At 38.8% G+C, this 12,476-nt stretch overlaps 1 protein-coding gene across 9 annotated transcripts in view; it reads right to left on the reverse strand.

The window, feature by feature from the left end:
• Positions 1 to 4,442, reverse strand: part of pbx3b (pre-B-cell leukemia homeobox 3b) — a 56,913-nt gene extending 52,471 nt beyond the window's left edge. For 2 of the 9 annotated variants that reach the window (XM_017417272.2, XM_017417270.2), the window contains exons 1-2: positions 2,752 to 4,440; positions 2,089 to 2,162 (exon numbers count right to left, since the gene is read on the reverse strand). In XM_017417272.2, coding sequence (XP_017272761.1) covers positions 2,089 to 2,162; positions 2,752 to 2,999 — 322 coding nt within the window. In that variant the 5' untranslated portion in view covers positions 3,000 to 4,440. Of the gene's footprint in view, positions 1 to 2,088; positions 2,169 to 2,751 lie in introns of all 9 variants that reach the window. The other 7 variants (XM_017417278.3, XM_017417275.3, XM_017417269.2 and 4 more) reach the window with 6 other exon arrangements.
• Between the last annotated feature and the right edge of the window lie 8,034 nt (positions 4,443 to 12,476).

The following is a 12,476-nucleotide window of genomic DNA, read 5'->3' on the forward strand; positions in this document are numbered from 1 at the left end:
CATAAACTCCAAAACACTCTGACAAGTCTTCAAAATGTCATAAACTCAGGAGAAAAGGCACTTTAGAAAGTTCTGATTCACACCTTGATCACAAAAAAAAAAACAATGAAAAAAACAGCCAAACTTTGAGTCTCAGTAATCATGTGCACACATGATAACATCATACACGAGCTCAGCATTTACACGGATAATTCTCGGACTGCCTTAGGGTTTATCGTGAAGCGTCACTGAATGGCTGAAGGACAGCAGTCCTGTGTGTCATCTGAGCAGACATAAAAGGGCTGAGGAAGCCCTGAACGGTGCTCCAGGAGCCAGTGAAAGGCTCGCTGTGAGCTGGAAGAACAGGCCAGTCAGAAAGGCCACCGGACCAGCTGAGCTCTGTCAGAGGTGGTGGAGGCGGGTGGAGGCTCTGACTCCAAACTACAGGTTAACCATGCACACACACATGCATTTACACACACACATATATATACAAACTTAGTCTCGCTCTCCTCTGCTGTCTGGTCTCTCTCTCTGACACACACTTGGAGTGGGAAACACACTCTCAGACTGTGCATGTAATACATCCTTAATTTCTTTGTTATCTTTCTTTAACTTTTTCAAACGAGCACACTGAAACTTGAACATTTGGCAGCAGCGTTCAAACGTAAATAGATAATAATAACTTCAGAGTTGGAACAATTTTCAAGTTGCAAAATAAAACAGCTAAAATAATGTTTTTGTACAGGAAAGATGCAGCCATGCTTTCCCCTTAGATCTGACGTTTGGTGTGACCTGATCTGTGTTTTTACCTTTAGCACCGTATGTTTTTATTTGCCGCTAAAGTTTTAAAGGAGCACATGTACATCACAGCACCTCCACTTGACTAAAGACACCCCCACCCCACCCCATAACCACCACCGCCACCCGCCTGTCCCTGTGGACGCCACCTGTGTTGTGGAAGTTCATAAAGTTTTATGATCTCTTAAAAGCTAATTTCCTCATAAAATGTACAAAGGTCACAAATCTGACGAGGATAAGCTTCGCTCATTAGGTTTTTTATTTTTTCTTTTTACAAAGAAAAACACGTAACAGCTACTAGAAAAATAAAGGCTGACGTACGGTGTTTAAATATTGAAACCCTTTGTTGAACATATATATGTATATATATATTTGCTTTAAGGATAGAGGAAAACTATAAATATAAGGCATTTTCACTCTGGAAATAATAAAATAAAAGAGCACGTTACTAAAAATCAGATGCAGCTTTATGCCAGAGTGTAAATCGATGCTGTGAGTTTACACAAAGTGTGTAAAGTGTAGTTATCAGTTTTGGAGAAAATAGATTTGTTTTGTTTTGTTTTCTTGTGGATAATTTTGAGCTTTGAAATCATATGACACAAAACATTAACTGAATTAGTTAGATTAGTTATCACTTCTCAGGGTGTTTGCAAGCAAATCGAAACTTTTTTAATCTTGCTCATAAAAATATGACCAAAATTAAATCCTTAATTTTACCAAATATTTTTCTTTTCATTTTAATTCTAACTGAATTAAAAAGCAGATTTTGCTTTGTTCCAGGATTTAAAAACAAAACAAAAAAACTTACATTTTTAAAACCAAAGAGTCTCCGCAGTGTTGCACTCCAATTATAGATTTATAGTCTCCTTGAAAGCGTGGTAATTGTTGTCATGTTAGGAAGCATGAATTCTTTGTGATCTTAGCTGTGTGGAGCATATGTTTCGGGATTTCCCCGTCTTGTTTCTGTGCCAGGGTGCTGGGACTGATCTCTTTCTGTTTAAATTCCAACCAGCAGTGCTGCGAAAGGCACTCCTGTAGGAACAAGAGCATCTTCAGAGGAAACCCAATCCACTTGCTGCACTGTGACAACAGAAGTGTTCCCACTTGGCACTAGGACATATTTAAAAAGGTGATTGATTCATTTGGGCAGAGGTCCCCTGCAACCTGAATGCCATCGGATCGCTGGGAGGTAACAATCCCTGTGAGGCATAAATCTAATTTTTCTTGGAATGACTAGTTTTAGATCAGGACTTGTTCCAGGGTAAAAAAAATAATAATAATAATAATTTTAAAAAAAATAGATCTTACCTGTCTTTTCTTTGATTTCGCAGAGAACGCTGAAGAGTGCTGGTTTCATTCTGTGACAGTTCAGTCCATGTTTCCTGTTTCAGTATTAAAAAAACAAAACAAAGCACTCAAATAAGTTCACTGATAAATCAGAGCAGACATGAATAAGTTACTGGCTGCTCTAAGTTAGGCTGCCATTGTGCTTTTAATCATCCTACTTCACACATTTATCAAAATCTATACTCCTCAGCACAACATAACAGCAATTTCTTACATAAATGGTGCTTCCAATTAGAGTTCTCTAACCTCCTATACTGGGATGAAGTGTGTTTTAGCACCAAGTTTTTTCATTAATATTATTATTTCTTTTGGAAGATTTGTGAACATTTTTAAAGGACAAAACTTTTCACTCATGTTCCTGCAGGCAAACAGGTAGTTTAAACAAAACTCAGTCGCAACTTTGTCGTGTGTCAAAGCTGCGTGAGGCGAAACAAACAAACACACAAGAAAACAACTCATCCCGAGGCCAAGCCAGCCTTATTAATACGCACTGGGGAGTTCAGGTAAATCTGGCCACATTTCAGTATTGATGAGGTCTGTAAGGAGGGGGGGGGCGGGGGTTGCTGAGCTTATTATTGAAAAGAAAGAAAGAAGAAAAACAAACAAACATATAAATCAACCAACTTTGCTTGCGCCTCGTCCAGACTCTGATCGGTTATGGTCATGATTTGATGCAGGATGTCACCGATGTCCTGCTTCCTGCCGTCCCCGTCCGTCCCGTCGTGCCCATGTGGAGGCGGCAGCGGCATGCCTCCCTGCACCGAGTGTCCGGCCAGGCTGACGCCGCCGATCGACTGCATGATCCGGGCTTGATCGTCCATAGTAGACGCTAAAGAGTCTGTGCACTGAGCCACGCAAATTGAAAAACTCATATACGAAACCGTCTAGAGCATGTGCCGCACAGACTGGGTGGATGAACAAATTGTAGAAGCGCTCAGCGAAAAATAAAAAAGGAGGGGAAATAAAAATAAAAAACACGTTTTGTGTGTTTTTTTTTTTTTGTTGTTTTTTTTTTAATATAAATCAACTATATGAAAAGGTGGGTGTTTCGGCGTAAATCTCGTGCCCAAGTTGCCGCTGTCCTCCAGTTGTTGTTGTTGTTGGGTTGTTTTTTTTTTTTTACGCGCGGTCCAAAGTGCCAAAAGCCGTGCCGCTTGGATTCGCAGCGAAAAACGCATCAATCTCTCGCGTCTCCTTCTGCAAACTTCTTCGTCAGAATAAACGCTCCATCGTCACCGTCAGCAGCACCGGCATCGTATTCCCGCAGCAGTCCGCCTTTTCTCTGCGATCTGACCGGTTTAGCGTGGACAGCAGCGGTCCTCGATGCTGGTCTCTCATTTATTTAGCGCTCTTCGTGTGGATCTCCTCTTGAAAATGTCCACAAATCCACCGAAAATATCCCAACGTTGAGACGTGCAAACATGTAAAATAATAATAATAATAATTGTAATAATAATAATAAAAAAAGAGCAATAACAATAATATTAAAAACAAGAAATCTCAGCCTTGCTCGCAGGTGTTGCCAATAATTAAAAAAACATTTGTAGCACAAGGTGTCCAAATGTTCATGTATATAAAAAAATATGAAACGTACCAAAAAAAAAAAAAGTTGGGAAGATTTCTGTTTTTTTTCTTAAAAAATAAAAAAAATAAAAGAGCAACAGCAAGACGAAATTAATTAGGATACGACGCTGTAAAAAAAGAAGAAGAAGAAGAAGGAGAAAGAAGGCGATGCGCAGAAAAATCTCTTGCCCTGCTGAAATTTATGAGCTGCAGCCTCTCTGCCTGTGTGTGTTTTATGTTGTTTGATGGCAGCGCTAGTGAGCGATTGACAGTGTGCCAATGCCACTCACTCAGTCAGTGCAGACGTGTCAGAGCAGGGTACAGGGGGAGGAAAAAAAGAGAGCAGAGGGGAGGAAAAAAAAGAGAGAAAAGAAATGAAGAAGAGGGGGGTTAAAAAATAAAAAAAATAAAAAAAAAATACAAAATGAAAATGCACGCTCCGCCCTGCAGAGGAGGGGTCTATAGTCTTGTCACTTCTCGCCTGAACACCGAAAAACAAAATGTTAAGAGCTAGTACTTAGGATGGTGATTATAATGATGAAAGCGCGGCAGAGTGCCCCCCTCTCCCTCTCTCTTTCCCCGCGCGTCTTGCCTCTAGCTCGTTGCCTCGTTTCCTGACGCGCGCGCGGCCAGCTGCGAGCATATCCCCCCTACCAGTGAGAGAGATTGAGCCCCGCAACACCACAACACATGATGGGACTTTTCATACAGTTTGATGTAGTACTCGCGCGGCCGCCTGCAAAGCCTCGGATCGAGCCGGGGCGAGCAGGAGACATGTTTATATTATTGCAAGTGCAGCTCCTTGACCAATCGCCGGCCGGCAGGACGGAGACTGACGATCCGTCTGTCCTATTACTGGCAGATGCATGGTGCCGAGAACCCACCCACTCCATCCCTCCATCTTCCAGCAGCTCGTGCAAGAAAGAGGAGGGGGGTTGGGGGGAGAGAAAAAGGAATAAGAAAAAAAAAAATAGGGATGGGAACTTCTGATTGGTCGTTGCCACGAGTGACAGCCATTGCACAAGCAGGCGGGCGCTGCTCGGTGCTCCTCCGCAGTTGCTATGGCAGCAGACAAGTTGTTAAGCTGGATGCAAGGCAACAAATATACAGTGCACTTGCACAGTACGCATCTACATCACGGAATCGTGAAGGGAAAATAAAATCGTATTTATGGGACTGCTTTCGGTCTAAATAAATTCTGTAATTTCTTATCTGGACTGATGTGTGGCGACGCAGACGGGCTTTGTTTTCCTAAAGTGGAGTTTATGGGGAGGCAGCAGGGGCTTGTGCTGCTCAGGGCCTTAAAGCTTTGCTTTTTACGGAACTGATTTAACTTTGTTGCTGAGCTTTAAAGGGATACTTTGGTCATTTTGAAGCCTTGCGCTGTCAATTTGTCATCAATAGTCGGTGCCTTTTGAGCGGTGAGATCAGTCACAGGACATGGAGCACAGAAAAAAAAAAGGGCAGAAGTTTGCCTCCAGGCTAGGCTAACGGCTAGCCAAACCGGGTGCCCTTTTATATCGTTTTTCACGCTCATAAAACAACTTTCTCAAAAATGTCACCCCTGTCATACTGTGACTTTAGTTTGGCGATGTTTTCTCAACTGAACGTCTGTGTTGCTGCCGTCGACATTAATAAATATGGACAAAGTGTCTGCGCCTTTTTCCTGTTGTCCAGAACTGAAGGCAAAATGTAAGTTTTTTTGTTTTTTTTTCTGGAAGCTGTCACGTTGGTTTTTTTGGAGCCAGCGTCTGCTAATTAGGGACCTAAACATCCTGCCAACTCACTGAAAGGTTGTCACACTGTCAATCACGGTGTAACATGACACTGTTCTTTAAGCCTCAAATAGTTAATTAAAACTAGATAATTGAGAAAATGCATGTTTGGACAAACAGCATCGAGGCAAGAACAACACAAATCAACAAAAATCAACACTTAAACAAATTATCTTGGGTCGTCTTTGCCAGGGAAATTCCTATTTGTTTTTGTGGAGGAGCGGGACTTAAAAATTGTATTGCAGCCGGCCACTAGGGGGCAACTGTCCTTAGTGGCTTCAACTTCCAGCTTCTGGTCCTGTGTCTAGCTATGATATATCTCAATGGGTATTATGTGGACAACAATCTCCTGAGGCTGGTATAAATGTATCAGTCCACCTGATCAGTGCATTTGGTCTGTTCAAAAGTTTACTCAACTCCAATCGGACTGATACTTCCAACAGCCTCAGGAGACCAACATTTGCGTAGTAACATTGATGTTAAGTTGAGAAAACAGCAACAAACTAAAGAAATGGTTTTGTGCAAAAGTGTAGAAGTTTAATATAAGCTAATGTAGCGTTCTTTCATACCAGTATGTCGTTCTTGAGACAGAGTAAGCTTGAAAAACAATAATAAAGTGCCCCTTGTTTGGCTGGTTGTTAGCTTAACCTGGAGGAAGAGGAAGACTTCTGCCTATTTTTTCGTGCTCCATGATCTGACTGATGTTACCCCTCATAAGGTACTATTTATCACTATCTGACAGAACGTCACTTCAGAAACACATTTCTCAAATCAAATATAGAAATGCTGTCATTTTTCCATAAACCAATCTTCAGAGAATCAACAAATTGCTTTTACATAGTTTGGAGTTTCTCATGCTATGTTTCAGTCAAACTTAATACACTGTTATGCTTTAAGAGAAAGAAACAGAAAGAAATTCAATACATTTAAAGAAAAGTGCCGCCGTCAGCAGAATACCTGGAAAATCGTGTTTCTGTCTACAGTTTTTATTTTTTATGAGTGATTTTCATGTCATTTTAAACTACTACACTGATGTGACAAAAGGGAATCAGAGTCCAGAAGGAGTTGATCCTGTGGAGCCCAGTTTACTTTGAGGCACTTTGGTGTTTCTGCAGTCGTGGTGGAAGCTTTAATTTTCTGTCAAAAAGTGGTTTTGCTTGTTGGTGCAGCACATTTTTAGCAGGCAGGGATGTTTTGTCTTTCCCAGAACAAAATGTAGCCATGCTTTTTTTTTTTTTTTTTGGAGTAATCAGAACTGTTGAATATTTTTCACAATCATAAAAGAAGCAATTGTTCAGTATTCTGCTTCTTTCCAACTGTCTCTGTGCTTCACTTTATAATGTTACATTCGGGTCAGACCTGACCAAACGGCAAAAAATAATACTTATGAGTTTAAAAAACTCCGATATTCACAAACATTTGCAAAAACAATAATACATATGGGTTTGTGCTTGACAAATATGAGCGGCGTCTCAGAAATAACAGCTGTTGGTTGCTTTGGTTTATATTAATTATGTTGTGTTTGGACAGAGTTTAATTCACTTAAATTAAGCCTTTTCTCAAACTGATAAAAAGCATTGCTTATAAATAACAATTTTTTACCACATATTATTATATCTAATTATTCACAATACAATAGAAACATTTTATTTTGTCAAATTACTGGATTGAGTTTACCAATTAAACTATCAGCATAACAAATATGAGTGATTTAATGAGATATTTGGTCATTATGGTCAGATCACAAAAGTGAATTGATTCAAAATAAGATTTATTTTAAAGAACAAGAACTGAGTAACAGAATTATTCCTCAGAATATGCAGCAATTTTTTCAAAATAAGGTTAAAGTCATGATACAGGCATTACATAAAATAACAATTCAGCTATTAATCACATTTGAAAAATAGGAGGGCAACACCCTGCTGTTATCGCTCTGCAGACCAGAAAGAAGAGGACTCAAATAAGTCACTATAAGGGAGAACAAGTGGTCTTAATGTGACAGAATTTAAATATTTGTCCCCAAGTCATGGGGGAAGTGGTACGAGGAGGAAGGACTTGAATGCAGCCAGTTCTCCGGAGGCAGTCGGTTATGAAACTTCTTAAAAATTAAAATTAAATTAAAAACCCGGTAAAAGAGCAAAGGTTGACTTGATGTAAACACATTGCAGAAAAATATAAGCTTTAAGAAGGAATATTTGAAAACCTAAGATATTATATAAACTTGGGAAAATATGCAGGGTGAAGAAATGCAAGTGTGGCATTTAGAAATTAAAGTCTGCTTAAAGAGAGCCGGAAGTGAAACTGAATCAGACTAAGATACAAAGTATAAAGGAAGAAGTTAAACCCTACAAAACTTAGAGACCATGTATTCCTCCAGTTTTATTCAATGACATCAGTTAATGGCATTCAGTTTGAGGACATTACTGCTATTGAAACATCTCGTAATATACATAAACTTTTAAGTTACAAGTCCTACTTTCACCATCAATTTCTATATGCTTAAAAAAGCAGACTGAGTTTGAGATTTGCATGCTTCTGCTCCTTCGTTTGACCTTGACATGTGGGAGCAACACACTCTCGAGTTTAGTGAATCAGAGTCCCGGGACTACTGCATTTATCATTGAAATACTGAGCTGTCAAGTCACACTACATACCTGTCAAAAAGGGCTCAAAGGTACAGCTCCTGCTCTTCTCCTCTCTTGCAGTGCATGATTCTTCATTGCATAGCGTAGCAGGCCTATTCACTGTTGTTTTCAGCCATATGTCAACATAATTCATTTCCTTATGTGACAGCTCCTTACAGTAAGACATTGTGAGAGAAGTAGTTCACAAAACCATGTTTACACAACCAAAGGGTTTGCACCTCTATAACCACGGTTTTACTTCAAAAATTATATCTGTGAGGAAGGAAAAAAAAAACATTTCTAAAATTACGAAAGACAGTTTATTTGACTTCTGACATGTAATTTGACTTCTTGTTTCCCCTCCTGGTTAAATGAAATGAAAATATCTTTACAAATGAGCTAAGTGAGGCAAAGGAATAAGCACCTATGAGCATAGAGACAACACTTTGTCATCATGCTTCTCATTGTGACATCTGAAAAGACCCACAGGTGCTGTAGAAAGTGACTGTGTTGTCATATTTCATTTAGGCATCCTTCTGCAAAGCTGTAATTGCCTAATTAGCTTGTTAATTAGGAGATTAGCATTTACTGATAGAGTGGCTTGCTCTGTTGTGATGAGAGTAATACAGATTAAGTGAGAAGTTATGGGTGCATGAGTTCACAATTTTGCTGTCCACAAAAGGGTCACAAATCATTAAAAGATTTGTGAAATAGCCATGTGTATTACATCTGACAACAATGCTCGCCTTTCTTCTGAGCTTCCTTGTATCAGAAATGGTGTTGATGATGTTGAAAGAAAGTAGAGGGCAGCCTGTCACAGGGCGGCTGCATACCTCCTGGCCTGAGTGTCGCCTCTATATGATCCCTCGTTGCTCAGGGAGATTAGAGGAAATGACCAAGCAGACGGTGCCAGAGACATTACTAACCCAATTATGAACAGTCTTTCATCTGGTTTGGTTACTTCATTTTATTTATATCCTGATATTTGCCGCTGCTCTGCATGCACTTTGTCTTAATTATGGTTGCACCAGTCAAAGCAGAAAGACATAGCAGGACTATTTGTTGAATCTTCCCCTGAGGTTTTATGTTACAAATTAGCATTAGAAAATATTGCTTTAATTTTTTTTTTCACATATAAGTTAGGTAGAGGCAGAAAACGTGTTAACAAGCATAAAGTAAAAAAAATGCAAAATTACTCCAATGGCAACTATCTGCCCAGTTTTTGTCTGCATATTTGAGTTTGGACATCAAGACATCCCCCTTCCCTGCTGGCACTCTCCAGCTCCTTCTAGAGGATCTTGAGGTCTTATCACAGAAGGGATATATATACTCCCTAAAGTGAGTTCTGGGTCTGCCTGGCATACCTGAAACACCTCTAAAGGGAAGCAACCAGGAGACATTCAAATCAGATACACAAACCACCTCAGATAGCTCTTTTTCATGCAGAGGAGCATAGACTCTACTATAAACTCTCCTCAGATGACAAAGCTCCCTGTGCTATCTCTAAGACTAAGTCTAACTTCTCTCCAAAGGAAAAATAATTTTTAACAGCTTGATCTTGTTCTTGTAGTCCTAATCCAAATCTCATGACCATAGCTGAGGGTTGAAATGTAGATGAACCAGTAAATCCAAAACTTTGTGTTTTGGCTCATATTACTGCAGACAATCCTTGATTCATTTATCCAGCTCATGTTCCCTCCTACGATCACACAATTGAGACACTATTATACTTAAACTCTTCCACTTGAGGCAGAGACTCACCCACAACTCAGAAAGAAGATTCCATCTTGTTCCAATTGAGAGCCACAGCCTCAGACTTAGAGGAGCTGACTCTCATCTTAGCTGGTTCACAATCAGCCTGAAAATACTCTAGAACAAGAAGAACATAGCTTGAAGATGCCAACAGAACCACATCATCTGCAAAAATCAAAAAATAAAATCCCAAGCTTCCCAAACAATTTACCCATCACTCTCTAACTACACATTGAAGTGTCCTTGGACATCACTAACAGAATCAATGACAAGAATCGGCATTCGTGGAATCAATCAATCAATCAATCAAATTTTATTTGTATAGCACATTTCAGCAGCAAGGCATTTCAAGGTGCTTTACATAATTTAAAAAAAAAAATCCAACTCACTAGAAAGAAGCTTGACTGTGCAGAGAATGTGAACACTGCTCACACCATATTTCAACATCAACATGGACAAAATCCCTTAGGGACCTGGTTCCTCCACCTCCAGGTCCACAAAAACTATGTGGACTGGACAATGAAACTCATATGGTTCTCTCAGAAATGTAGTAAGGGGAAAAATCTGTCCAACTGTTCCACAACCTGAACAAAAGCCACACTGTTCCACCTGGATTCAGGTTTTGACAATGAATTGTAAATTCCTCTACCCCTATGGAAACATTCACTGTCCTCCTGTGGCTATGTAAAGCACCTCCTCTTCTTGAGCTTAAAAAAGTTTTAACTACAGGAACAATATCAAAGGAATCAGTTTGTTTAGTAAGTCAAAACAGATACAAGGAATCAGAAACAGGCACTAATCAGGAGGGGAAGAAGAAAGGTACACAGCTAGACCACTCACAACAATTAATCATACTATACTTGTCCTCCCTCAACTCTTTGGCTGTTACTGTCTCCAGTGAATGCACTTCTCTCTTTGCTTAAAATTATTACACAGACCATAAACCCAGAAAGGTGAGTGTCCTGCTAATGTGGGTACATGTAGTGGTTGCAGTAACCTTTAAGACTGGCCAGCGAGTGGTGCTGGCTTGGACACCAGCCATATATTCTGGTCAATACCAGAGCAATGGATCGACTTGAGGAGGCATTTTAAGGCCTTACATTTTAATTGACATTAGAGCTGCAGCCCAAATTGATTCCTTAGAGGGGACTATAATCAGACTTTGACTGCAGTGTTTTGATTGCAAAATAATAATTTAATAATATTTTTTTTTTGTCAAAAAATTGGAAAAAAGTCCAAAGGGAACAAGATTTCTTCTTTAGCCACCATGACACTGCTGTTGATCTACTATCCAGCAGGTAAAAGAAAAAGCAGGCAAAAATATATACTGATGTGCAAATAGAAATAATTTAGAATATTTTATATTGATTTTATTTTGTGAATAGGTCCAAACACATTTCCTTCAACACTTCTATTTCCATTTATTTATCAGATTAGACCTTACAACTTAAAAAAAAAATTAGTATCAATTTGTCTGATAATGAAGAGAAAATCACTGAAGGGGTCAGACTGGAGCGTGTCTAAATCACTGTGGCCAGACTGCCCTCAACTCAGCTTGAGTATTGACATTATGCCAGCTATGACACCATAACTCAACCCACTGCGATGGTCATTTGATAAATGGTATCATAAATTGTTGACAAAACAATTTGTGATGTATTATGTTACCGATGGGTTGTACTGCTTATCAAATCAAGTAATCTGGCAGGGCTCTCCATTCATCAGCATAATGCAAGTGCTAGCTGTAGATAGTGATGACTTTGTTGCTTTGTCAACATGCAGTTCAAATGTAATGTTGCTGGAAACAAGGAAATCCACTGGCATCAGTGTCATTATTTTAATGTTGTTGTGGTTTTTTAGAAATGAAGAGTACAATATTTTTTTCCAAAGATTTTGTAACTATATTGTGTAATGTTCAGAAATAGCTCAATCTACTACATGCTTATTATATTAAAAAGCTTTGGTGCATTGAGAAATAATCATGTAAAATCTATAAAGATTTGAGCAGTCACAGGCTCTAAAAGAATCAAACAGCAGCTATTGCAAAAGAGTAGCGCAAAAGCTGACATTTAAAATATATTGAATTTAGGTTATTAAACAAATAAGGTATAACATGCTACATATTGAATTTTATAGATCCAATGTCATTTTAATGGCCTTAGACAGAAGATGGAGCAAAATCACGTTTTGTCAGACCAGTACAAGTCACATTTAGGTACTTGTTAATCTTTAGGCCCAACTAACAATGAAAGTTAAAAAAAATCTTTATTAGCAGAAAAAAATCAGAGAATTAATATTGTGATGGCATAGCTGTAGTATTATTCTTCAAAAATAACAGAATTATTTACCTCATACCCTCAACTGTTAGCATTAGCTAGGGCTGAAATGCAAACAAATCAATTATAATAAAAGCACTATAGTAATACAGCTAAATAAATTCTCAAACACTTAGGTTTAATTCATCTGAAGTGTGGTTGCAGAAAATTCAAACAGATCTGTTTTTAACTACAATTTTCTTGCAATTCCAGCATTAAATCAGCTCAGATTAGTAAAAAAAAATTTAAATAAATAAATTCAATTCAATTAAAAAAATAGAAACTGGGCACTTATTTCTTCTCAGGCTAGAGATTTGTGT

This window comes from Kryptolebias marmoratus, linkage group LG1, assembly GCF_001649575.2.
Source record: "Kryptolebias marmoratus isolate JLee-2015 linkage group LG1, ASM164957v2, whole genome shotgun sequence".
Classification (NCBI taxonomy): domain Eukaryota; kingdom Metazoa; phylum Chordata; class Actinopteri; order Cyprinodontiformes; family Rivulidae; genus Kryptolebias; species Kryptolebias marmoratus.